The sequence below is a fragment of the Danio aesculapii genome, chromosome 15, assembly GCF_903798145.1.
Source record: "Danio aesculapii chromosome 15, fDanAes4.1, whole genome shotgun sequence".
In the NCBI taxonomy this organism is placed as follows: domain Eukaryota; kingdom Metazoa; phylum Chordata; class Actinopteri; order Cypriniformes; family Danionidae; genus Danio; species Danio aesculapii.
Genome location: NC_079449.1, coordinates 18,206,490 through 18,234,010, shown reverse-complemented (window position 1 = coordinate 18,234,010; position 27,521 = coordinate 18,206,490). Strand labels below are relative to the sequence as shown.

Here is a 27,521-nt window from a genome sequence, read left to right as displayed (position 1 = left end):
TCCATGCAGTGCCAATACATTTATAAAGAAAATCACAGAATAATCCATAACCTCGCAGGCAGAAATTGGGACTCTTTGCTGGGCATTTATATGCAGCCCATCCATGATAGGAGAATGACTACGTAGGTGCTGAGCTTTGTTCCTTTCTCCCTTCTATTGTCAGTGTAAAGTCATCTACTACACACACCGAGAGATAGCGAGGACAAAAAAGATCGATGTTGAGAAGTGGTGAGTATGAACTGCCACAGCAGAATCCATACTCCACAGTCACACTAAGTGTCAATGGATCATATTGAAAGTAAGCATCCAGGGAAGTATACAGAGTCAATACGGCTTTCTTCCTTCTTCCTTCTTCCAAAACACACACACACACAACCTCATTAGCCACACAAGAAAAATCATGATAGCACAGAGTCCAAGGGAAGCTTCCTCCGGTGGATACAATAACCAGCCCTTTATTTCCACAGGGAAATTGAAGGCCATGCCAAGTGAGGGATGGGATTAAAAAGAAAGCATAAAGAGCAAATGAAAGAGGATGATATTTGCACGGCCATGCGAGGACACCTGTGGCGCCATTAGCAGGTGGAGTTAACCGAGGGGGGCTGGGCTTAATAATGCATGAACCAATCAGGTTGTCGGAAAGTCATTATTTGCATGGCAGTTGTGGCGGAAGGTCACGTGCCCTTAAAAGCAGCTGGTTATTACCACTGTTTTATTATTTATCAAAACCATTTTCACTTCCAAGGGACCAGCCCGCCTCTGCAGCTGCTCCCCGACTCCCCCTGCGCCGCCAGCCGGAGACCCCCCGCCAATCACGCCGCCTGCCAATCAGCTAAAGGCAATCACAAACACTCCAGCCAATCACCAGGGGACGGGCTGTTTTTGCTCTGCAAATGCCCGGAACGAAAGGTCAGAGGTGTCAATCAGGGGGATATTCTGGGGAGATTGAGAAGTTTATTGCAGGTTAGTGAAAGTATAAGTACTCGGAGTGAAAGGCTCAAGGTGGATAACATGATGTGGCTACTAAAAAATAAATAAACCATCGCATTTTCCCGCTTTCTGTCATTTTCATAAACACCGCCACGCATTTGTTTGTGATAATGAAAACAATTTACTTCTTGGTTGAGAACACCCACATACTCTTAATTTTTCTGATGACTTCTCAACATGGAGGCGAGGAGGATAGTTACGATTTTCAGCAGCGCTATTCGTCAACATGTGGTGCATCGTGGATCACTGTTCTGAATGTCTCGGAGTTGCGTTCCTGCTTTAATGATAATTAATGTAATTGCATATTAAACATTTATCAGTCTCCGCATGGGAATGACGATTTGAGATGTTGCAGGGACAAGAGGAAAGAGAAAGTGTGGCCATGAGTAAAAGCCCATTTATATGCCTAACATTTGTTATTTTCGGATTTATATGGAGTTACATTTGTAATCTACAACTGAATAACACTGTAAACTCTGACCAGAATTACACCACGTATGCAAATGAAAGTAATAGCTGGAATGTTACCCTCTAGTACAGGGGTGACCTAACCTTTTCCTATAATGGGCCAAAAACCAAAAAGGGTCAAAGTTGATTGAGGGTTGTGGGCCCGATACACACCAAATCGTTTTGAATTTGCCATGCAGGGTGCATAGTACTAATGCCGTATCATTTAACATTTTATAATGAACTTATTACAGTAAAAACTGAAATAATCCCATTTAGAATACGATGGGGTTCAATGCTGAATACACTAGTCGAGCTGCTCATGCCTTAACCCTAATTTGCTCGCAGATATCTTGTGCATTGTCCTCCATCTGTCAAGTGACAGTATTTACATTATAAAAGTCTGATTCATTTACAACATTTAATTGGATCATTTAATTACAGTTGGCTTTTTTGTAGCCCAGCAATAAACCAAAGAAACAAAAGGTTACATTAAAATTTTACAGACAATCTCTGTCAAAGGCAGCCCCAAGAATTTGCCCCAACTTCTCAGATGGGATGGCAGGCCAAATCAAAGGTTTGGGCCAACTTACCATGGGCCAACTTTGGGCATCACTACTCTAGAATGTTACCCATTGGCCTAAATAGTGTATATATATTTTTTGTTTCAATTAGACAATTGACTACGTGTACTCAACTTTCTGTAAAACTTTATAATTACTAACTATGACACATCTATTAAGCATTAGCAAAGACCGAATTCTTTATTTGTTAAGCATTAACTCTACATTAACAGACATTAGTAAGCAGTTTATAACTGCAGATACAAATGCTCTATTCCTGATTCATAAGCACATTTAAAATGTGCTTAATAATTGTACTTTCATACTTTGTTACTGATTCAATTTTCATAACTAAATTAAGTATCGAGTTATTTACAAATCATTTGCATTTAGGAGTAGCTGGTGGTTTTTAAGATCATTCAGAATGAGTTAGTAAATGATTTTTGACATTTATATATTATTATTCAGGCATTTATTAATAGTTAATTTGTACGTTAATAAATGCATTAATAACTCAACTTCATCCAGTTTTGTGACCTCATCTAAAGTAAGGACTATTTATGCTTTATAAATTCCTAATAAATGCCAATTAAAAGCTCAGTATCAAATGAAGAATACGTCTTTGCAATCTTCACTAAAAAGTAAAATTACTGTAAAGTTTAAACATTGCTGAGTGTCAAAACATAAACATAAAATTGGAAAGAAAAAAAATTCAACAATATATTATGATACAACATTTCAATGGTATTTAGCGAATTTAAACAGTAATGCACAGCAATTTTATTTCAGTTAAGATTGCAAAGATTTATTTTTCATTTGATACAGTTTCATTTGTCTATCTTAAAGTGAATAGAAATGAATAAAATCGTTTATTTTCTTTTTTCCTTTTGAGAACATAACTAAGTCTTTAATTGTCATTTATAAGGAACATAAAGCATTAAAAGTCCTCACTTTAGATTAGGTTTATATTAACATATAAATTAACTATTAATATGTGCCTAAATAATAAGACATATACATGTTAATTTGAATAGTTTATTAATCATGTACTAACTAATTCTGAATGATCTTTAAAAACCAGCAACTTCTCTCAAATAACTGATTTGTAAATAATGCGATACCTAATTTAGTCATGAAAAAAATAATAATTAAATATGAAAATACAATCATTAAGCAAATTATTTATGTGCTTATAAGTCAAGAATACAGCATTTGTATCTGCAGTTGAAAACTGCTTACTTCTGTTAATGTAGAGTTAATGCTTAACAAATAAAGAATTAACTATTAGCTAATGCTTATTAAATAATTTATAGTGTGCAGTTATTATAGTGTTGCCCAACATTCCTTAATATTTTCTGTGTTAAACAGAAAAAGAAAAAATATGTTTACAACAAGTGAAGGGTGAATAAATGATATATTGAATATTTGGGGGCTAAGCTATGCTTTTTAAACAGCAGAAATTCCACAAGGTAAAGAAAAGCTTTATTTCTCCACCTGAAAGGGTGCTTAGTTTGCAGGCTACAATCTACACACGTCTAATTTCCAATCAAACTAAAGGCGGCACTTCACAGCAATTGTGATAATTCCTTACAACGGGTCATTCGAATGATTCATTAAATGATTCCTTTCATGTTCGCTGTTATGAAAATTGCTATTTTTCACTTCTAAGCTAATGAATTGCCCAAACACACAGAGTTCTACGCAACATAAGACCAGTTATATCTCACAAACACACACACCCTCCTCCTTTTATCGATCCTAAATGAGAAAGAACCGCTTCGGCAGGTTAACAATGCAGCAACTATTACTCCACTAATGCCACCTGGTGATTTACGAGGCCTTTCAGCACAAAGCAAAGGAAAGAAGCAAAGCAAGAAAACGTTTTTATGATAAGAAAAACAACATACATGAAATAAAACATAACACTGCGTCTCGCGTCCTCCCCTCTAACAGACGGGCCCTGCATAATATTGCTGACATTATCCAAGAGGGGCATATAAAACAATAGTACACACACTCACTAAAACACTTTCCAGTGTCGGGGATGGTGTGTTTCCTGTTTTTTTTTCTTTCCGAGCACGCTTGCCAATCCCCTGCAGTGCTTAACCTCTGGAAAAGAATGTGTTCAGGACTCTATGAATGCTGATATGGTGCGCTGTGTGTTCGCCGTATGCCGGACTCGCACCGGGGTGGCTGTTTTTGAGAGCTGTGTTTGAAGAGGTCATAAATTGAGGAGCCAGCAGCATTAAAAGGTCAGCGGTTGCGTAATTCCATACACAATGACATATAACTCAGAGCCAGCCGCTGTCGTGTCCCACGTGGAATCTAATCCCAGAGACTCGCGGCAGGCTGTTTGCCACGAGCATATTTTTTTTGTTTGTTTTTATATATATAAAAAGACTACATTGCTGTTAGTGACGTGTAAAACTGCATTTCATATTCCCACAGTCTTAAATGACCGTTTCTTACACAATTTTCTCACTCTTATGTTGTTATAAACCTGTAAAAATGTCTGTTTATTGTTTTATTTTTTTTTGTCTGTACAATGAAACTCAATGGGATCCAGGAAGTTACAGAGGTTTGGAATAACGTGGGGTAATTAGGCTAAAATAGGGAGTCATTTTACTTGAGATTCAGAACACACAGATGTAATCTTTCTGCCATATGAGGAAATAAACCGTTTTGATTGGTTCTTCAGAAGCCTTACTAATTTGAGAAGAGCTATCATCATATCCTTTACATCAGTGTTTCTTAACCACGATCCTGGAGGACCACCAGCTCTGCACTTTTTCCATTGCTACATCCCAATTCGCATACTATCCTTCCTAAATAGTATCTGAAAATAGAATTAGTATGTCCAAAACAATAGTATGTTGAAAAGAGTATGCCAAAGGTTCCCGGATTGTTTACTATTTCTGGTAAAAATTCAAAGTCTGGAAGTGTTCATACTCTAACTGCTAATATTGTCCACAATACATTGCATGTTGGACGTGAAATTTAATAGTATTACAAACGTGGGTGAACAGTGTAAACAAACTACAAACATGCCGGACACGCGAGACCAACAGTCAAGTAGAGAGGCTTCGGTGAAGTGGTTTGAATGACTGAATATTTAACCAACTGGAACATTTAAACCGTGCATTCCGTGTCATATTTCATCTGCAACAACAACGTGAACTTATATCAAGATATGTTTGGACATTAACGTCTGAATGCATAATTATCCAAACACCTGAGGAGATTTCACTGTATGAAAGACAGTGAAAGAATGGTAGTTTATCCTGCTGCTGCTTCTCCAATAAAGTAGGTAATTAAACATGAAAGAAATGTGGATTATGTGTCAAGATTTTTGATGGGATGTTACAGAAGCAACATACTGTAGAGATCTGTTAACGAGGAAGTAGTACGTCCCGATGCTTGCATAAGGTGCATCTCAAAGCGCATACTTACTGTATGCACTATTCTACACCATCTTGTAGTATAAATAGTGTAAGTAGTGCGTTCACACCAAGAACTCTTAAATAATAGGCGCACTTTAAATACCCGGATGATGCACTTATTTAACTGGTAAAATTAAGTTCGGATTGTTGGACACTTCACGCACTCAACAGCTGCCGTTTTGCTCATGTAGGGGAAGGGGTGGAGCTATTGGGCACTGTTGTTGGATTACTTTATTTCTGTATTGTGAAAGCAAAATTCTGCTATGAGAGTGATTATAGCGCCTCCTGATGGTGAATGCAGTTAAACTTATGGCAGGTATTATTTGGTAGTTTGGTCATTTATTTCGCTAATCTGGCAACCATCAAACTTCATCCGGGAAACGGTTTGAATTTTCACTTAGTAAAAAAAAAACATTAGTGTTCCATTTGGGATGACACTACATACATATACTATGCTGTTGAGTGTGTGAGTGCACAGTGCACAAGTAGATAGTGTGCTATTTGGGATGCAGCTATACTTTTGTTACACACTCAAAAGTACATACTTTTCCTTTACAAAAAAAGGGCATACTTTCAGAGCATAGTTTAAGTATGTGAATTGGGAGGCAGCACATGTCTTCTTAATCAAGTTCACCTTATTCAGATCATCAGCTTATTAGCAGAGAATGAAAGACTTGTAAAGAGTGTGACAGGCAAAGGAGAAATCCAAAACATGCAGTGTTGGTGGTCCTCCAGGAATGTGGTTGAGAAACACTGAATTACATAGAGAAACAAACATCACATCAAAATAGAAAAGTTTGGTCAACATATTAGCCTATTATTACTGTACAATACATTAAAATGTAATTCTCAAAGAAACAGTCATAAAAACAGAAATCTAATACAATTAATACCACTAATTTAAGGAAATCCTTCCATGTTTTGATGTGAATACAGAATTTGACAAATTAATAAAATGTGATCCTTTTTAAATGTATACATTTTGAAGTCATGGTTTCAAATATGTTTTTGATTACAAATGTGTATACAAATTGAAACAGAAAAAATAAAATAAATTGTAAAAAAAAACTATTAATAAAAACTGGACTTTCATCACGTTTCTGATCTTATGAATGTAATGTAGGGCAAAATATGCTGACAGAAACATGTCCAAAGACAACCATCAGCATTTACAGACTAACACATTTTTAAAAAAGGATTTTAAATCCAAACACATGCTGTCCTTCAATGCAGTCAACAAATAGATACATATTTATAATGGCACAAAACCTAAAGGTTCTGAATAAAATAGGACTACGCATAATAGCTGGAACATTGCTCACAGCAGGTGAACTGCAGTACAGAGGTAAATGAAGGCTGTCTTGAAAGTTTCTATTGAATGCTGTAAATCTGTAAGTGGTGTTTAATGCCTGGTTTAAACATTTTCTCCAAAATCCAAAAGGAAAACTTGCATCAGATCCAAACATTTAACTGAAAGCAAAATGCAAAAAGCAGCATCTAAATCTACTTTAAAGATAAAATTTTACATATTGCTTAACAGAATAACATATTTAAAAATGATTGCATAAGCTAAAAATGACTCAACCAGCCGGGTTATTGAATGACAAGCCATTCATCCTGCCTAATCAGTAATCACATCTGCTTCTAAAATATACTGTATCATATATTTTTGATGTCTCTGTACATCTTAGATAGATTTAGGTGATAACAGGAGGGACGGTGGGAAAATGGAAATGATGTACTTTTTTTTGCGTTTCATCATTTTATAGATGGCTGTAAATTTCTCTAGAGAAAGCTAGCAGAGAGCAGCTTCTCGATGACTTATGTTCTTCCTCATATAATAGCCTGAAATAATCCAGACTGATTTTCGGCTCTCAGACTGATATGATGTTAGGCGCAGCATAATAATACCCACGTACAACTTGAAGAATCGCCTTCCGAAGGGACTTCTTGGGATGACGGCTGGCTCATAATGGGCTGCCGAAGGTTAGAGTAACTCTCGTTCAGAAAGTCACTCATTCTTTCTTTTTTTAATCTCTTTATGTCTTTAACAAGGCTCTGTGAATTCAGTCCTGTAAATGCCGCCACATCGGTCCGGACTGTCAGCGGTGTGCCTGCTTATGCAGTCATTCTCTGGGCTTCCAGGGAGTCCGACACTGGGCTGCTAAAGGTCAACGCATGAACTTCAGCTGCTTCAAAGGGCCTTTCTTCATCCCCTTTGAACCCCCAGCACACCTGCAGCAAACCCTGTGCCAGTCACAATACCAGCGAGGCTTTATCAACCTTCCAGCATTTCCAGAGCCTATTGGAGGACAAATGACCTGAATTTGTTCGTCTGTCTCTTGAGTTGTGACTGACAATAGTGTGAATGGAGCCAGTTCACAGAGCTTTTATTGAATACAGTATATACTATAGCATTACATCGCCTTGCTACGCTGCTAACACACCGTAAGAGTTTCTTGATAATGGACTCTTTGGACTCTTTTTGTGAACTTAAAACACTTTCAAAACACTCTTTCTAGTTTATCTGGCTTGTTGACCAGTGAATGTAGTTATACAAACTTCCATCACACCTCATATGACATATTTTGATTCAAGCATTGTACAGTAAGCTGGAAATGCTAGTTTTACAATAAAAATGCCTTTTAAAAAACTACTTAAAAGCTTTCATATCTTAAATTAAATAGATATGAATGTATCCTTAGCACACTAAAACTATATTTTAATTAATTTTCCTTTTTTTCACTTAATTTGAAAAAGTACCAAAAAGTTTTAAATGTGGAAATACACTCACTGGCCATTTCATTAGGTACACCTTACTAGTAGCAGGTTGGACCCCTTTTGCCTTCAGAACTGCCTTAATCCTTCGTGGCATAGATTCAACAAAGTACAGGAAATATTTCTCTGAGATGTTGGTCCATATTGACATGATAGCATTACGCAGCTGCTGCAGATTTGTCTGCTGCACATCCATGATGCAAATGTCCCATTCCACCACATGCCAAAGGTGCTCTATTGGATTGAGCTCTGGTGACTGTGGAGGCCATTTGACTACACTGAACTCATTGTCATGTTATTGATAATGAGTCTGAGATGATTTGCGCTTTATGACAAGGCGTGTTATCTTGCTGGAAGAAGCTATCAGAAGATGGGTACACTGTGGTCATGAAGGGATGGACACGGTCAGCAACAATACTCAGGTAGGTTGTAGTCTTGACACGATGCTCAATTTATACTAATGAGCCCATAGTGTGTTCTACAGAACAAACCATCATTATACAATAACTTGCCTAATTACCCTAACCTGTCTAGTAAATCTAATTAACCTAGTTAAGCCTTTAAATGTCATTTTAAGCTCTAAAGAAAAAACTTGTCCAGTCTTGGAAAATATCTAGTAAAATATTATTTACAGTCATCATGTCAAAGACAAAGAAATTTTAATTAGAAATTATTTTTTAAAACTATAAATGTGTGAAAAATCATTCTTTCATTTAAACAGAAATTGGGGAAAAAAATGAACAGAGGGGCTAATAATTCTGACTTCAACTGTATGTATGTATGCATGTATGCATGTATGCATGCATACACACATACATACACCCCCACACCCCCCCCCCCTCCCACACAATACATATTTTACATACAATATATATTAAAAAATGATAAATATATTAAAAATAATAAAATGTCTGTCTGTCTACCTACGTAAAGTACAGATTTGGGCCAAAAGATAATTATGAAACAATGACAAAAAGTGAGATTTATGTATTTGTTTGCTTGCTTATCCAGTAGTAAAAAAAATGTAAATAAATAATAATCATAATATTAATAATAATAATAATCAACTCCTCTTGTACATCAGATACATCTCCCTCTAAAGCTTTAGGCCTCCGTCATTCCCTTGAAAACTGAACATATAATTTCCTCCTCACGGTGATTAGAGCGGCCCCAATTAAACGTGGTGCTGAGAAAATGTGTATGATTAACTATGATATTTCGATGACATTCTGCGCTAAACACTAATATCGCGCAAAGAGATCTACAAGGAGAAAGGATATTAATCGCTAATGGAAGAGAACGGCTCGGCCCCCTTTTTTTGAAATCACACCAGGGAAGGTGAAGGTATATATCTAATTAGGTTTACTCAGGGATCTCTGATGGGAAGCCGTGCCGTACGTGAAGCCGCTGGAAATTGCTGCCATTACGTCGCAAAAGGCCAAAGCAAACTCGGCTAACCTTTGTGAGCTTTAAAGGACCTTCTGCGGATCAACAGTACTTACATTGTTTACACACTCGGCGCTACATTATTGCCACACTTCCGAAGCGCAGTCAGCAGAAAGCGGACGCGATGGGAAGAGATTAAGTACAGCTGATTCACTCGATGTCCCTGATCGTTTTAGCCAACGTCCTTCTACAGTGCCGTCTGCAAAAGCAGCCCTGTAGCTGTATTGATTAGAGCAGAAAACACAGATTCTAAGAGACCACGGGGATAAATCAGTGCTACGAAAGTCTATAATATTATATCAGTGCTCGGAAAGCTCTTAAAAGAGAGGATTCAGACTGCGGCATAATGTAAAGGTGTAAATAAAACTGACTTATCGGAATAAAATGACAGAGTTTAAGGTCGATTTAGCATAAGTGATGTAAGATTGGGCGTGTAAACACTTTAAAGCGACGCTAGATGCTTTTAAGTCTGTCGAGGTTTCACAGAACGTTTGACAACCAGCTTCTCATCGGCCACTTAAATGTTTCACCGTGATGTGGCGAATCAAGCCTCGACTTTTCTGAGGAAACCAGACACTGAAGGGTGTTGTGATCTCTCTCTCTCTCTCTGTCAGACTGAGTGAATAAATAAAGACATAAAGAAAGAAAGTTCCTAGTCATCCACATCTACCAATCACCATCCAGCTGATGTGAGCCTGCCAGCCTCTTCAGGCTCAATCAGGGATGCAGCTAATAATCACTCAGCCATTCCAGTAAACGGAGACTTAAGACTTTGCATCTGAATATTGCAGTTAAGTATCCTCGAATGCAGTTTGCAAATGGACCGTGATTGAGGAGTTCTTCAGGGTTTGGGTCTATTTTATTTTGAAAAACAACACAAAAAAGGGGGATCAATAAATGAAGGCTGCTGGAATGAATGTGCAAATGTTAGGAAAATATTTTTGGCTGTAGAGTAAATAATATGATTTGTTATTTATTTTAAAATATATATAATATATACTGGCGGTTCATTCCACTGTGACAGAATGAATGAATGAATGTATGAATGAATAATATACACTGCCTTGATGACAGTACGTTTTTATTTTGATAGCTATTTTGCAAGATACTAGTATTCAGCGATTTAAAGTTAATCAAGATTTGATTTAGGTTAATCAAGTTACCTGCACTAGTTAAGTCATTGGTTTGTCTGTAGCCAATCGAAAAAGAAAAATTAATTTAAGGGACCTAATAGCATTGACCTTTTTTATTAATTAATAAAAACAATTATTAAATTCATTAAACAACATAAATGGTCTTAAACTCAATTCCTGGAGGGCTGCAGCTCTGCATAGTTCAGCTCCAACTCACACCTACATGACCGTCTCTAGTAGTCTTGATTAGTTGGATCAGCTGTGTTTGATTAGAGTTGGAACAAAACTGTGCAGAGCTGTGGCCCTCCAGGAAACCAGTTTGAGACCTATGATCTTTAGACCATTTTGAGGGATGTAAACAAAAACAATGTACCCAACGTATTTCCCGTGTTACATTTTTAATTTCTAAAGCTTCCAAGAATTCAAAAAGAGCAAAATATTGATAAATAATATTATGATAGCCATTTTAACATTAAGTTATGATTAAATTGCCTCTTGTTACAGTTATAAAATAATCTAATAACAAGCTGGAAATGTTCATGGGCCAATGACATAACCACACTGAAATGGTCAATATATTTCCAGTCACATACTATAATTACAACTTTCTCCAGAAGAAAATTATAATAGGAAATGATCTGGAAAATGTCTTTGCTCTGGAATACCCAACACTTGGGAATATTTGAAAAACAACTTAAAAAGTCATTTTAAAATAATAAATATAATAATATACATACACTCACACGTGTATATATATATATATATATATATATATATATATATATATATATATATATATATATATATATATATATATATATATATATATATACACACACACACATATATACCAAATGATACCACTGCAGTATATAGATAAACAATGTTTAAACAATGTAAGACAGATAAACAATGAAGGTCTTCCAATGCCTCTCTAAACACAACCCAAATGTAGATCATTACAAAAACACACATAACGTATATCATTGTTCTCAACCCACACTACATCCTCAACTGCTTTCACACAAACTTGAGTCAGATTCTGCTGCAAATGTATGTTTTATGCTATTTACTAAAAGTGAGGGATGTTAGCCGATCATTAAGCTATCAAAATCTGCTTCAAAGCTGAAGATGAAAAGCGGAATCAGTTCATCTGACTAAACGCACACTTTTGAGCGTGCTCAGGAACAACTTGTTGGTTGTGTTTGGGAACCAGACGTAAAATCAACCAAGCTATATTACCACTGGGAGCACAGATCAAAGAAAAAAAGGAAGAGAAAAAAACCCCGCACTTCACTCTGGGAGCGATTTGACTAACCTTGATCGTGAAGTTTTTATCATTTCATATTGATCTTGTAAAAACACACTCTGTCTCCTTATCTGCGGAACATACCACTCTTTCAGACGATTTCATCATATCATTTATTATTATCATCCAAGGATGAAATATTAACAAAAGCAGAAATCCACTTGTGGGATGGGAAAGATGTCGAGCAGTGTCTTTTTTTGGTACTTACAAATGCGAAAACACAGAAACGGCAACATAACAACAACATATTATCTCTGAACGCACACGAGACAGAAAACTGGCATGATCGGATGCGCAAACTCTCTCTATACGCATGAACAAACAACGAGACGACGCACTGTGCTTGGGTCAGCTATGTAGAAAGACAAACATTTGATTGTGGAGGGACACATCTGTTTGAACAGCCTATTAAATGACAATGAGGGGCATCGTTAGCTGGCAACAACAGTAATGAAGCTCTCTCCAAATGCCACGCCAGCAATATTACACGCCAGGAAAACTGAAGAGCTTCCACTTTCATTTATCTCCTGCCTTTAAAAGCTCTTTTATTCTGTCAGGTCTGGGAATGTCACTAGACATGTAAATTCATTAAAGGCAAACAACTGTCCACATGCTCCTCATGCTCATACTATTGAACTTGCGCTTGTCTTTAAGTAATTGGACAATCTTGAATACACAATAGTTGCATAATTCATTCATTCTCCTTCGGGTTAATCCTTTATTTATAGGTGTTGCCACCGCAGAATGAACCGACAACTATTCCAGCATATGTTTTATGCAGAGGATGCCCTTCCAGTTGTACCCAAGTACTGGGAAACACCCATACACACTCATTCACACACACACACACACTCATACACTACGATCAAATTTTTGTTGTACCCAATTGACCTGGATATATTTGGAGAGAAACCAGAGGAAACCCACGCAAAAATAGGGGGAACATGCAAAATCCACACAGAAAGGTCAATTGGCCCAGCCGGGACTCGAACCAGCAACCATCTTGCTTTGAGGCGACAGTGGTAACCACTGAGTCACAATGTCACCTTGCATGATTCAAATTAAAACAAAATATGCAATTTAAGACCACAAAACACCATGAATCCATCCATCCTTCCATCATATATATGAATAAATTAAAAATCAAAAAGCTTATAAGTACATACAAACACACACACTCTTTTAAACGTTAAAGTATATCATATGAGTAGGGCCCGACGGAATCTGCAGATGTTTTTTGCTATTTCTGCGGAGAATTTTGGTAAAAATCAGCAGATTTCTGAGCAATGATTTTGGGGGCATCATAACTAAAACCTTAATATATTAAATAAAAAGTAATACCTTTTTAACTTTTATTTAATGCAAATTAACTTATTTAAAATGCAAATACAATTAGATTCACTTTATTTGGTAAACAAAGTCAAACATTTTCATATTAGTCAATAATATTACTGTATTTAATTTAAAAATTGAATAAATATAGATTTACACACATTTACTCAAGTAAATAAACTTTAAAAAAAGTAAAAAAAAAAAGTAAATCTGCGGGAAATCTGTGGAATTCTGCGCGCACAGATTCCGTGTGGGCCTACGTATGAGCAATTCCATGCAAATGTCAACCTTGCCATGAAAAAGTGTCACTGAAACTAACCAAGATAGAAAAACAATGATGAATAATGATAAAATAAATGATTAAATTCCAAAACTACTTTTTTCAAATAAACCAGTAAGTCAAAGAGCTTTTAATACATTTTGTTACTTTTATGATCTGTAGAAAAAGTCAGGATGCTATAGTTCTATTTTATTTAAACAAAGTTATTTAATAACAAAATGTAAAAATGGTCCAAATGACTGTGACCTCTGTAGTTCCAGTGTAATTCTTTTTATCAAATTAATGGCATTAAATTATAAAATACAATGAACACAATACAAAAAATAGACCAAAAAAAAACCTTCCCCACCCTCCACACACACAAAAACACAAACAAATATTAGAAGAAAAATATATATATATTTTTTTTATATTTTATATAAATTTTCCTTCATTCATTCATTTTCCTTTGGCTTCGGCTATTTCAAAGGTTGCCACAGCAGAATGAACCGTCAACTATTCCAGCTAGGGCTTCACAATATTGGAAAAATCTAACATTACGATTTTTCTTATTCTGCGATATACATTATGATATGAATACAATTTCAATAGATGCACCCAAAAAATGGCATTTGCTGTTAGTTTAAATTACTAATTTAAATTCAGCTGAAATAACACAATTTTGGATATTTTTAGACAACTTCATTGTTTTATGTTCAACCCACTTAAATTTGTACAAAAAAAAAATTATATTTAATTCTTTCATGTTGTTCCAACTCAAATCTCAAAGCATTTTTGTTGAATGTGAGTTGAATAACTGTTTGGAAAGAATTTATAATTTTAGATTTATTGGGATGATTCTGTAGGGGAGTGCATAAAACATAAACAATCTACAAGCATAAATAAATTGAACTACACTGTTCCTATTTACTGTGACCTTTTATGTGAAGCTGCTTTGACACAATCTACATTGTATAAGCGCTATACAAATAAAGGTGAATTGAATTGAAAAAATTCAGATAACAGATAAATAGATAGATCGACAAATTCAATAGAGAAAAAGATACAAAGGAATTAAACAGTCTTATTGTTTTCAGAGGAATTTGAAATGTTTTCAGGTATACAGTAATTGAATAATAATATGTAAAATAATACTGCATAGTATTCGTTTTATAAACAATCCAATAAAATTAATCAATATTCATTTTTCAAAGTTACAATTTCTTATGGCTAAATGCTTTTAAAACCCTCACACAGTCACAGGCCTCAAAACACACAGCAAAATGATCAACTCTAATTCACACTCAACATTCTGTATGCTCGTGATGTAACTATTGCGAATGATCACATTGCGTTAGCGATGCTGAAACGATATATTGTGTTCCGGCATATGTTTTTATGCAGTGGATGTCCTTCCAGCTGCAACGGAGTACTGAGAAACACCCATACACTCTCGCATTCATACACTCACTCATACAATAGGGCCAATTTAGCTTACCCAATTTACCTATTGCGCATGTCTTTGGGAAACCGGACCACCCGGAAAGGAAACCCGCACGAACACGGGGAGAACATGCAAAATCCACACAGAAATGCCAACTGGCCCAGCCGCGACTCGAACCAGCGACCTTCCTGCTGTGTGCCACCATGCCGCCTTATATAAATATTATAAATATTTATATATTTATTAATCTATTTTTTGATCATCGCTCATATGATTTTTTTTCTGTCAAGCTCCCCAATAGTGAAAATGACCCAAATGCACATGCCTATGATTCAGTCGGATTTCTGGAACACATCAGAAGCGTCTCCACAGCCAGCCCTGATGAATGTTCGGCGCTGAGATTATCAGAGCAGAATTGTGCTAAGGTGTGTAAAATCAGTCTCAGGCAGCCTCGCGCAGCACACACTTTGTTTCTCATTTTGTGAAGCGCAGATGTAGCATATTCACTCGAGACTTGTTCGGCGAGAGAAGAAAAGGCAGAAAGAGAGACAGACAGGCAGAAAGAGAACAGATAAAAGATGAGGAGACTGAAATATGCCCTGATGGAGTGCGAGTGTGTATATGGGCCAAAAGCCTTTCCAGACAGCACAAAAAAGAAAGGAGTGGGGGGGGGGGTATGGGGGCAGGCTTTATTGGCCATTTCTACCAGCAGACAGCTCGATCTCCACTGCAATCATTCTCACTCTCTCTATCTCTCTCTGAATGCAAGACCTTGGCTGTTGTCCTCTCATTCTGGCACGGCTAACGCCCTTTTCACTGGAGGAGGAGAGCAGAGGGGGGGATAAATAGAGAGCGTCTTTTAGCTGCCGCGTGTTCGTCACCTCTGAGCTGAAGGACAGTGTTGAATAGTCTTGCAGGGGGTGTGAAGACAGACAGACTGCGGAGGATTAGAGACTGTCTGTCTGTGTGTGTGTCTGTCTGTGTGTGTGTGTGTGTGTGTGTGTGTGTGTGTTGCAGATGATGACAGTAATACATCAGCGTGTGAGATTGTCTGCTGCTGCAGTGGAGGGAACTGAGAAGGGATGTCATTGTCTTTTATTTTGTGTTTAACGCACTGTCCTTTTCTTCAACGTCATCATCTGCCTGGGATGCAGTTCTTTTTAGTGGTGTCGAAAGGAAAAGGGTTGTCATTTTTTTGCTGGAGAGGTGGCAAAATCTATATTTTATTTCGATGGTTGGACTAGAACTGTAGTGTTCCACATGAGCACTTTTGGTTTAATAGTTGATCTTTTCGGCCCAGTAATAGTTATAGTAGTAATAATAATACATGTTAAATAAATAAATGAATAAATAAATAAAAGCAATAAATAATAGTAGTATAAATAAACAACAACAACAACAACAACAACAATAATAATAATAATAATAATAGTAGTAGTAGTAGTAGTAGTGATGATGATGATGATAATGATGATGATGATAACAATAAAAATAAATAAATAAAAATTCTTATAATAAAAAAGAATACATAAATTAATTAATAATAACAACAACAACAACAACAACAATAATAATAATAATAATAATAGTAGTAGTAGTAGTGATGATGATGATGATAATAATAATAATAATAATAATAGTAGTAATAGCAGTAGTAGTAGTAGTGATGATGATGATGATGATGATGATAATAATAATAGTAGTAATAGCAGTAGTAGTAGTAGTGATGATGATAATGATGATAATAATAATAATAATAATAATAATAATAAATAAATAAAAATTGTTATTATAATAAAAAATAATACATAAATTAATTAATAATAACAACAACAATAATAATAATAACTATAACAACAACAACAATAATAAAAACTAAACAATTAAAAAGAAATGATTTGGCACCATCGAATAGACTAGTGTGTAGAAATTACAAAAAAAAGAATTTTTTTTATTCTTATTATCAAAAATGTTACTAAAACGTTACTAAAATGTCATCATTTTTTTTATTTGTCATATGTAATTGTAATTAAATGTCATTATAATCTTTATAATTATTATCTTTATTGCTATTGGGGTTGTTATTATGTATAATATTTTATTTAATGAAAATATTAAATATAGGATCTTAAATATATAAACAATGTTTAACCCTATAGCCAGCACCCCGACGCGGATGCTCTGAGACACTTGGCTTTCAAGTCAGATTTTTTCTAGGACATTACATTAATGTTTTCCTGTGTTTGTATATGGAAAACAAATATTAAACACAATACAATTTTTTTTTTCTCATGACTTCATAATGCATAACTTTTTATATTTTTAACCTGTAACATCCCCTTTTACCACAGTAAAGCTCAAAGTGTCTTCTTTTCAATGATACATAATTGTGTTTGTAGCTTACCGGAGTCAGGAACTGTTACTATTTAAAGTTAGGTAGGTGTAAATCCCCAAAATTGAGTGCTGACTAATAGGTTTAATTAAATATATAAACAAATAAGTGAATGAACAAATAAAAATTCCCCTCAAATTATTATTAAAATGATCATTCATTCCATAATAATTATCTAATTAATTATTGATTATCTGATGATCTAATTAAACTTTGATTTACATAACTATTAATATCAATTTATATAATACTCATTTTTTTATTATTAAATATTTATATTATAATTGTTATTGCTATTGTTGTTGTCATATGGATAAATTGTTATTAAATTGACTTATTAAAAAAAGATCTTAAATATAAAAACAAATATAAAAAATAAATATAAAAAGTTATTACTTTTAATTTAGCTGTTAAACAATAACTAAAAAAGATAAATAAAAAAATTCACAATTTTAAATTGAATTTATTACAAAATTAACTGTTTAGTTAAAATTAAAATTTAGTTAATAAAATGATTCCCCATCACAAAATTATTATCTAATTCATGTATGATTTATATAAATGCATTAATATTAACTTATATAATATAGTTACAAATACAATACAACTATTTGTAAATATATAAAACAAAAAAATTGTATAAAATAAAAAATAAAACAAACACTTTTTCTGGCAGTCCCAATTGCAATCCATCAGTCACTGAAACTCTTATGTAACAGTTCCAACTACAGAACCCCATGATGACTCAATGTGTCTGAAGTACAGACCGCTACTGTCTGCAGTTATATCTCTTTATTTACTCCTTTCAGCAAGAGGTTTCTTTCAGGAGAAAAAACAAAACATTCATTTCAACATTAATCTTCAAAAACTATTTTAAATGTCTCTCTTTGCCTACCCATTACTGTCCAGTTGACCACTTCGCTACGGCGGAAATCGCAGCCACGTAAAGTAATTGCTGTGAGGCTATTAAAACCGCTGACCCCCACAGCACCTCGTTTAACAGAAGATACCAATGGAGAGGGGAGAGAAAAAAATAATAAAATTAACGAGACGGACACGGCTAAACAAAAAGACAATCGCACATATTCCAACCCTGCAAGTAAACAAAAGCCAAACACATCTGCGAGCGGCTATTGTTGCAGAGCTATTGTGGACCGTCTCTTTGAAAATCGTCTAATGGAAATGGCTGGTCGGTGAATGCCATTGTTTGGCACTTGGTGTTTTCCAGCAGCATGTTTTAATGGCAGCTAGTCTCATTTCCGACCTCGCTGCTCTTTGCCACCTCCGCCAGGGTTTGAGAATAATAGCGTTTCTTACCCACTAGGGGTTGAAGCTTGTGCTAAACAGATGCTCTCCACCTTCACTTCCACCCGTCTGCTCTCTTCAACATGGTTTGGGCTCTCCAGAGAGTCCCAAGCTCCTCCGAAACCCTTTCTGCCCCATTCGTTCCCTTAGATACGGACACTGTGCCCCTATGGGAGTATTTATAAGATTGAGTATGAGGGCCTAGATGGGGGCATGGCGGACGAGAGAAAGCGAGAAACAGAAGAAAGTGTGGATCAAAGTTCAGCAAGTGTATTTGCGAGATGCTCTGATCTCCATTTACAAAAGAAAACGCACGTCTTTTTACAGATCAGAGGCTAAGTTGACATTTAGAAACACTTGCTTTGGGTGACTCGGATGATTCGTGATCACCTGCAGACTGTTTTTTTCTGACTTCAGGTTGTGAAGTAGATTTACACACACAAAAAAGCTTATGCGCTAATCGTCCCAAAAGGAAGAAGGATCACTGTGACTTTTCAGGCTGTTCTGAGGATGTTACAGTCAGTGATCTTGCAATTGGGAGTGCTGAGATGCTCATGAGGAGGAAGAGAGAGAGAGAGAGAGAGAGAGAGAGAGAGAGAGAGAGAGAGAGAGAGAGAGAGAGAGAGAGAGAGAGAGCGAGAGAGAGCGAGAGAGAGCGAGAGAGAGCGAGAGAGAGAGAGAGAGAGAGAGAGAGAGAGAGAGAGAGAGAGAGAGAGAGAGAGAGAGAGAGAGAGAGAGAGAGAGAGAGAGAGATGTGATAGAAACAAAGGTAGAACAGAAGACCATTTCCTTCTTCACTGTGACCACTATCACCACATTAGAGTTCAAAAAGTCCAGCAAATATATCCAAATTGTATGCCATTATTAAATTGTGAAATATGAGGATACATTTTAGGTGAAAACTCCACAATGATGCCAACATCAGCCGAATGTGTGTCAGTCTTTCACAAAACTTCAGCCAATGAACAAACTTAAAGCAGAGCAATTCTAGATTATTTATCCAATTTGTACACCATTATCAAATTCTAAAAAATTATGATACATTTTAGGTGAAAATGCCACAATGATCCTAACAGCAGCCAAATATTTGTCAGTCTGTCACAAACTCAAACTGTCAGCAAATGGACAAAACTAAAGCAAAAGCATTTCTTATATTGAAGTAGAAAAAAAGTGTTATAATTATTACCACCATTATCTTTATATTTTCATTTATTTTATTATTATATTATTGTTATTTTTACTGATTATTTATGTCTTAAACACTTAGAGACTTTGAATTTGAAACCCCTTTAATATACTGTTTGACAAATCATTACAAAAAAAATTCATAAAAAAAGATAAAAAAATTATTTTAAAAATCTATAAATAATTTTTTTAACCAAGTTAAAACAATTTCCACACTCAGTATCATTATTAAAGCATCTCATTTTGAGATTGTTTATAAGATGCAAATTCAAGAGAGAGAGAGAGATCTGTTAATATAAATGAATTATTGTAAATTTACTGATTATTATTATTAATTATTATTACTGTTTTATCCAAACATGTCGATTGTAAAATGTACAGTTTATTCTGATTTATTATTATTTGTTTATTTGTGTTTTTTATTTAATTAATATTTATTAATTTATTTATTACTACTACTATTTACTGTGTTTACAATGTTTTTTTTAATATATATGCTGCATCTTAACATGTTGTTTTTAATGTAAACTTTATAAATGCTTTGGCAATACATTTGTAACATTTGTCATGCCAATAAAGCAATTATTGAATTTAATTTAATTGAGAAAGAGAGAGTGATAGAGAGAGAGATAAACCCTTTTTAATATACAACAAATTCAATTCAAATCAATAAGTTAACAAAATAATATCATAAAAATAAATAAAAATATAGAATTATATATATATATATATAAACTAAATTTTAACCAATTGAAAACAAAATTTCCATACCTCAGTATCATTAAAGCATCTTTAATGCACCACTTCATTTTCACAAAAGCTACATTATGAGATTGTTTATAATATGCAAATTCAATAGAGAGAGAGAGAGAGAGAGAGAGAGAGAGAGAGAGAGAGAATCTGAACGACATTGCACATCAACGTGCCTTTCGAAAACAGACACGCACATGCTCACCTTTAAAATATGACCGATATGGATTAAAAGGCAAATCTCAGGTTGAAAGATTAAAACCATCCACTTCATTTCCACAAGCTGCCCGTCTGTGAGCTCTGAAAGCCACTTATGCAGCATAAAAGACACAGCGCTGCTCCTCGGCCTCTTCATTCAGCCCACACAAAGGCCACTCAAGGCTAAGAATCTCTCTTGTGGCTTTCAGGCCGCTACAGAGGATGCTATACCTGTGAACACTGTAGCATAAAGCTGCTAGCGGTTTCTCTGTGTGTCTGCTTCCTCCTCTGGTCTGCTCAGCTCTCTCTCTCTCGCTCTCAGTTAATGCTGTGGCCATCTTTATAATGTCCTCATGAGAGGCCTCGCTGCTAAAGCCACACACAGAGACCAGGATCAAAGCAGGATAAAGCCTCACCCCTCCAAAAAAACATCTCTCTCCTCTCTTTCCTGCTTTCTTTTGTGTCTTCTTCCCCGCTCCTCTTATTTATTTTTCATTCTATTTGTCTCCTTTTTTTCTTCTCATTCTTCATTTTTTAAGATTTATTTCTCCTTCATTACCCTACTTTTTTGTCTCTTTTTTCCCTTATTTCTCCTTCATGCTCCCAATGTCCCATCTCACTTCTACTTATTTCTCCTTCAGGCTTCCCATTTCTCCACTTTCTTCTCCTTTATGCTTCCCATTTCTTCCTTTATTTCTCATTCACAATTACCATTTCTCTTCTCTCCTCCCCTTATTTCTCATTCATGCTTCCTATGTCTCCACTTTCTTCTTCACGCTTCCCATTTCTTCCCTTATTTCTCATTCAAGCTTGCCATTTCTCCGCTTATTTCTCCTTCACAATTACCATTTCTCTTCTCTCTTTCCCTTAGTTCTCCTTTACGCTGCCTATGTCTCATCTCACTTTTTCCTTATTTCTCCTTCAGGCTTTCCATTTCTCCAAGTATTTCTCCTTCAAGCTTCCCATTTATTCCATTATTTCTCCTTCACAATTACAATTTATCTTCTCTCCTTCCCTTATTTCCCTCCTGCCCTTATTTCTCCTTCAGGTTCCCCATGTCTCATCTCACTTCTCCTTATTTCTCCTTCAGGCTCCCCATTTCTCAGCTTATTTTTCCTTCATGCTTCTCATTTCTTCCATCATGACATCTATTTCTCTTCTTATTTCTCCTTCCCACTCCCTCCTGGTCCAGCTGGGCCTCGAACCAACAACCTTTTTGCTGTAAGGCAACCAAACTTTATTCAAGCTTTCAATTTCTCCCCATATTTCTCCTTCAAATTTCCAATGTCTCCACTTATATCTCCTTCACAATCCCCATTTCTCTTCTCTTTTATCCTTATTTATCTTTCATGTTGTTTCTCTTCTCTCCTTTCCTCTTTATCGATCACTATTTCACTTTTCACCTCCCCATATTTCTCCTTCATATGCCCATTTCTCTTATCATTTCTCTTCTTTTCAACCCATTTCTCATTCCCTCTCATTTCTCCATTCCTCTCATTTTTGCTTCATTTTATTTTCTCTACTACAGAATTTATCATTTTTCCCAGCTTTCTCTTCCACCATATCTCTATTTTCCCTCTCCCTATTTCTATAATCTGGTAATTAATCTATAATCCACACACATCACTTGATCATTTAACTACACTTACTGTAAAACATCACCCCAAATCCCTGGAATGCTTTAAAGAAGTTATCCTTTTTCTGGAGAAAAAAAAAACACACAGTCCCAGTAGCAGAAATATTGCACAGGTGAGCAATAACCTCAAGTCCAGTATATCATAACTCTAAAGGTATTGTACATTTCTCACGAGCCTGCAGGCGTGAGCGAACATGACCGAGGAACATTCCACCCTGCGCATCCAATGGTAAATGTCGGACTAATCAAATCGACTCGATGGATTGGCTACAGTGGAAATCGCTGCTCTTTTATTGGACCATATTAGCCTTGACCTTCAGGGCTCAAATGAAACGTCCTTGAAGATCTAATACTTTAATGTAATACCCAGCACAGAGGCTCCTGTACTCATACAGAAAACTCACGCTTCAATGTCTTTAGAGAGTAGGCATGTGCCGGTATCACATTTTCATGCTGCGATTAATTGATTGAGCTTTTATCACGGTATACGGTATTATCACGATATTGTAATTTTACTAGAGAAACTTCAGTTTCGTCAACTTAGTAACTTTAATAACTTTTTAATTAACTAAAAGTACTTCAAACATTTAAATACAAATAAATATAAATAAAACAATACACAATATAAAAGTAAACTTGAGCGATTATATCAAAGTGAATGTGCAAAGGGAAACCGTCTTCGATCAGCAATCGTGGAATGAACTGCCAACTATTCCAGCATGTTTTATGCAGCAGATGCCTTTCCAGCCACAACCCAATATTGGAAATCACCCATACACACTCATTCACACACACTCATACACTACAGTCAATTTAGCTTATTCAATACACTATTCACTCAGCCTATATTCAATAATAAACATAACAAAAACTGCCTGCTAATGCATGGGTAAATCTTCAAAGGGAACAGTGTTACATTTTAACCTTTCACCTCATCCTGCTTGCTGTTTCACTATCTAAACAATGAAAACATAATATAAGTCAAATTGGTTTCATTTTGATATTTGATTTACACTGTCTCTTTTGCAGAATATCAGTTTTAATAACCAATAATGGCCATTATAACAGTATAACGTACATTAAATTTAAACGATAAAGGTAAGCAATCAGTCAATGTGCAGAATCAGTGTATGTGGTTACATAAATTAATATATTAGCTTATCTTTGCACTCAGCCAAAACAGTTAACTGAGAACAAGTGATTCAAAAGACATAAGAATTGTTAGATAGAGACAACAAGATGAATTTAATATCACGTTTAACAACTATAGTGAGATGAGATCATCCAGCAGATGAACTGTCTGACATGGACTAAACTCTCACCTGGGGTTTATGCTTACCCGCTAAACTAGTGGCTGCAGCTCTGGGCAGAGAGTGTGTGGTCACGTGATTTGCGTTTTTAGCCGTGTACTAGAATGAACAGAGAACTTTTCAGAATCGCTAAATGAAACGCCGGTGTATTTCCCGCGATTTCTCTGCGCCTCCCTTGCGTTTCTTCTCTCTGACTCTCGACTATTTTGACAAATACACACAGACGACGCACGCTCACACGGAGTCCAAAATAGGAGTTTGTGATTGGGCCAGCCAAATGTCAATACCGAAAAGAGCCAATGGGCTGCACAGTGTCACATGGGCCGGCCCGGTCTGTCTGTCCGGGAAAAAAAGCATCTACTTTCAGAGAGTCACCGATCACAGCAGCGTCAATCAATAAGGCAGAAAAAAACGATAGGCTGCTAAGCCTTTTATGGGCCGATCAAATCATAAGACGATGATCAGCCCGGCCCAAAAAGTACGTCGGCCCACCGGGAAAGTGCCCAGTCTGCCAGATGGCAAGTCCGCCCCTGCGTGTGAGGATTATAGCGCGGTGGCAGCGGCGCCGCGCACACAGGGCTTCTACATGTGGGGATTGTTTACATCAGAGTGCGCATCAGTTCTGCGCAGCATATACGCAGTGTTTCTTCAAGCGGTTGATGGAAAATAAGCTAAGGCGCGTTCTAAGAATATAAATTCGGATCTATTATTTTTCACGGTATTTTGAAGTGCCCGCGATAACAATATCGTGCATATTCATTACCGCGATTTATCGCATTACCGAATACCGGCACAAGCCTATTAGAGAGCAACTGTGAACTGCACGACTAACGGCCCAGCATACCTGAAGGACTTTCATAATAACATTACAGACATGCAAACGAACACAAAACAAAACAAGCTCTTACCTCTATGTCTATTTGTAGTTTTATCAAACATTAGCATTGCATCTTCTACCTGCAATAAGAACAGAGAGGAAACACATTAGTAAGGTCAAAAGTACCAGAGCATATTCGAAAAACACACTAGAATAAAAGACTAAGGCATGGACAGTACAGTATATGGTATAGTACCACACTCACCATGACCAAATTCTTTTTAATATGCACTTAAGTATATCCAGATATGTGTATATTTCGCCATGCAGTTTTTTTTTTCATATTGAAAGAACAGATGTTATTGTTTTAAATTTAAAAAAAGTTAGAAAACACAATTTACTGGCTTAGAACACACAATGTATACTGGCTTAGAACACACAATGTATGCTGGCTTAGAACACACAATGTATGCTGGCTTAGAACACACAATGTATACTGGCTTAGAACACACAATGTATGCTGGCTTAGAACACACAATGTATACTGGCTTAGAACACACAATGTATGCTGGCTTAGAACACACAATGTATACTGGCTTAGAACACACAATGTATGCTGGCTTAGAACACACAATGTATGCTGGCTTAGAACACACAATGTATACTGGCTTAGAACACACAATGTATGCTGGCTTAGAACACACAATGTATACTGGCTTAGAACACACAATGTATACTGGCTTAGAACACACAATGTATGCTGGCTTAGAACACACAATGTATGCTGGCTTAGAACACACAATGTATACTGGCTTAGAACACACAATGTATACTGGCTTAGAACACACAATGTATACTGGCTTAGAACACACAATATATACTAGCTTAGAACACACAATGTATACTAGCTTAGAACACACAATGTATACTAGCTTAGAACACACAATGTATACTAGTTTAGAACACACAATGTATACTAGCTTAGAACACACAATGTATACTAGCTTAGAACACACAATGTATGCTGGCTTAGAACACACAATGTATGCTGGCTTAGAACACACAATGTTTACTGGCTTAGAACACACAATGTATACTAGCTTAGAACACACAATGTTTACTGGCTTAGAACACACAATGTTTACTGGCTTAGAACACACAATGTATACTGGCTTAGAACACACAATGTATACTGGCTTAGAACACACAATGTATGCTGGCTTAGAACACACAATATATACTGGCTTAGAACACACAATGTTTACTGGCTTAGAACACACAATGTATACTGGCTTAGAACACACAATGTATACTGGCTTAGAACACACAATGTATGCTGGCTTAGAACACACAATGTATGCTGGCTTAGAACACACAATGTATACTGGCTTAGAACACACAATGTATGCTGGCTTAGAACACACAATGTATACTGGCTTAGAACACACAATGTATGCTGGCTTAGAACACACAATGTATGCTGGCTTAGAACACACAATGTATACTGGCTTAGAACACACAATGTATACTGGCTTAGAACACACAATGTATGCTGGCTTAGAACACACAATGTATACTGGCTTAGAACACACAATGTATACTGGCTTAGAACACACAATGTATGCTGGCTTAGAACACACAATGTATGCTGGCTTAGAACACACAATGTATACTGGCTTAGAACACACAATGTATACTGGCTTAGAACACACAATGTATACTGGCTTAGAACACACAATATATACTAGCTTAGAACACACAATGTATACTAGCTTAGAACACACAATGTATACTAGCTTAGAACACACAATGTATACTAGTTTAGAACACACAATGTATACTAGCTTAGAACACACAATGTATACTAGCTTAGAACACACAATGTATGCTGGCTTAGAACACACAATGTATGCTGGCTTAGAACACACAATGTTTACTGGCTTAGAACACACAATGTATACTAGCTTAGAACACACAATGTTTACTGGCTTAGAACACACAATGTTTACTGGCTTAGAACACACAATGTATACTGGCTTAGAACACACAATGTATACTGGCTTAGAACACACAATGTATGCTGGCTTAGAACACACAATATATACTGGCTTAGAACACACAATGTTTACTGGCTTAGAACACACAATGTATACTGGCTTAGAACACACAATGTATACTGGCTTAGAACACACAATGTATACTGGCTTTTTTGTTGCTGCATTATCAAATCCTTTTATTGAACATGTATTGGACCCATTTAACATTTTAAAGGCCAACATTATAATTTTTTCACAGATAAACTCTGGATTATGCAACATATAAATCGAAAATCGATGACATACACATTTTTTCAGTAATTTACACTAATATTAAAAGCTAAAATAATTTTTTAATCTGGTTTGTTACGTCTCCCTGGTTGGTTGGTTAGTTTTAGAGTGGTTTTGGGAACTAATTTAGCTGGTCAAACAGGACAAATAAATAAATAAATAAATAAATAAATAAATAAATAGTGTATATCAACTGCCACATAAATGAGCATCAAAATTCTGGATATTTCTGTGAATTTTGAGGCATTTGACCGCAGATATTTTTCATATTGTGACATCTTATGCACCTCTACTTTACTCTCTAATAATACCATATACATTTTCTGTAATTTACAGTAATATTATAAGGTAAATGAATCATTTAATCTGGGTTGTTAAGTCTCCCTGATTGGTTGGTTAGTTTTAGATCTTTAGAACTCATTTGGCTGGTCAAACAGGATAAATAAATAAATAAATAAAT

General features: G+C 35.8%; 1 protein-coding gene across 9 annotated transcripts in view; it reads right to left on the bottom strand.

Moving 5' to 3' along the window:
• Positions 1-27,521, bottom strand: part of msi2b (musashi RNA-binding protein 2b) — a 381,615-nt gene that overhangs the window by 154,686 nt on the left and 199,408 nt on the right. For all 9 annotated transcript variants that reach the window (XM_056474347.1, XM_056474345.1, XM_056474348.1 and 6 more), the window contains one exon: positions 24,826-24,874. In XM_056474347.1, coding sequence (XP_056330322.1) covers positions 24,826-24,874 — 49 coding nt within the window. The remainder of the gene's footprint in view (positions 1-24,825; positions 24,875-27,521) is intronic.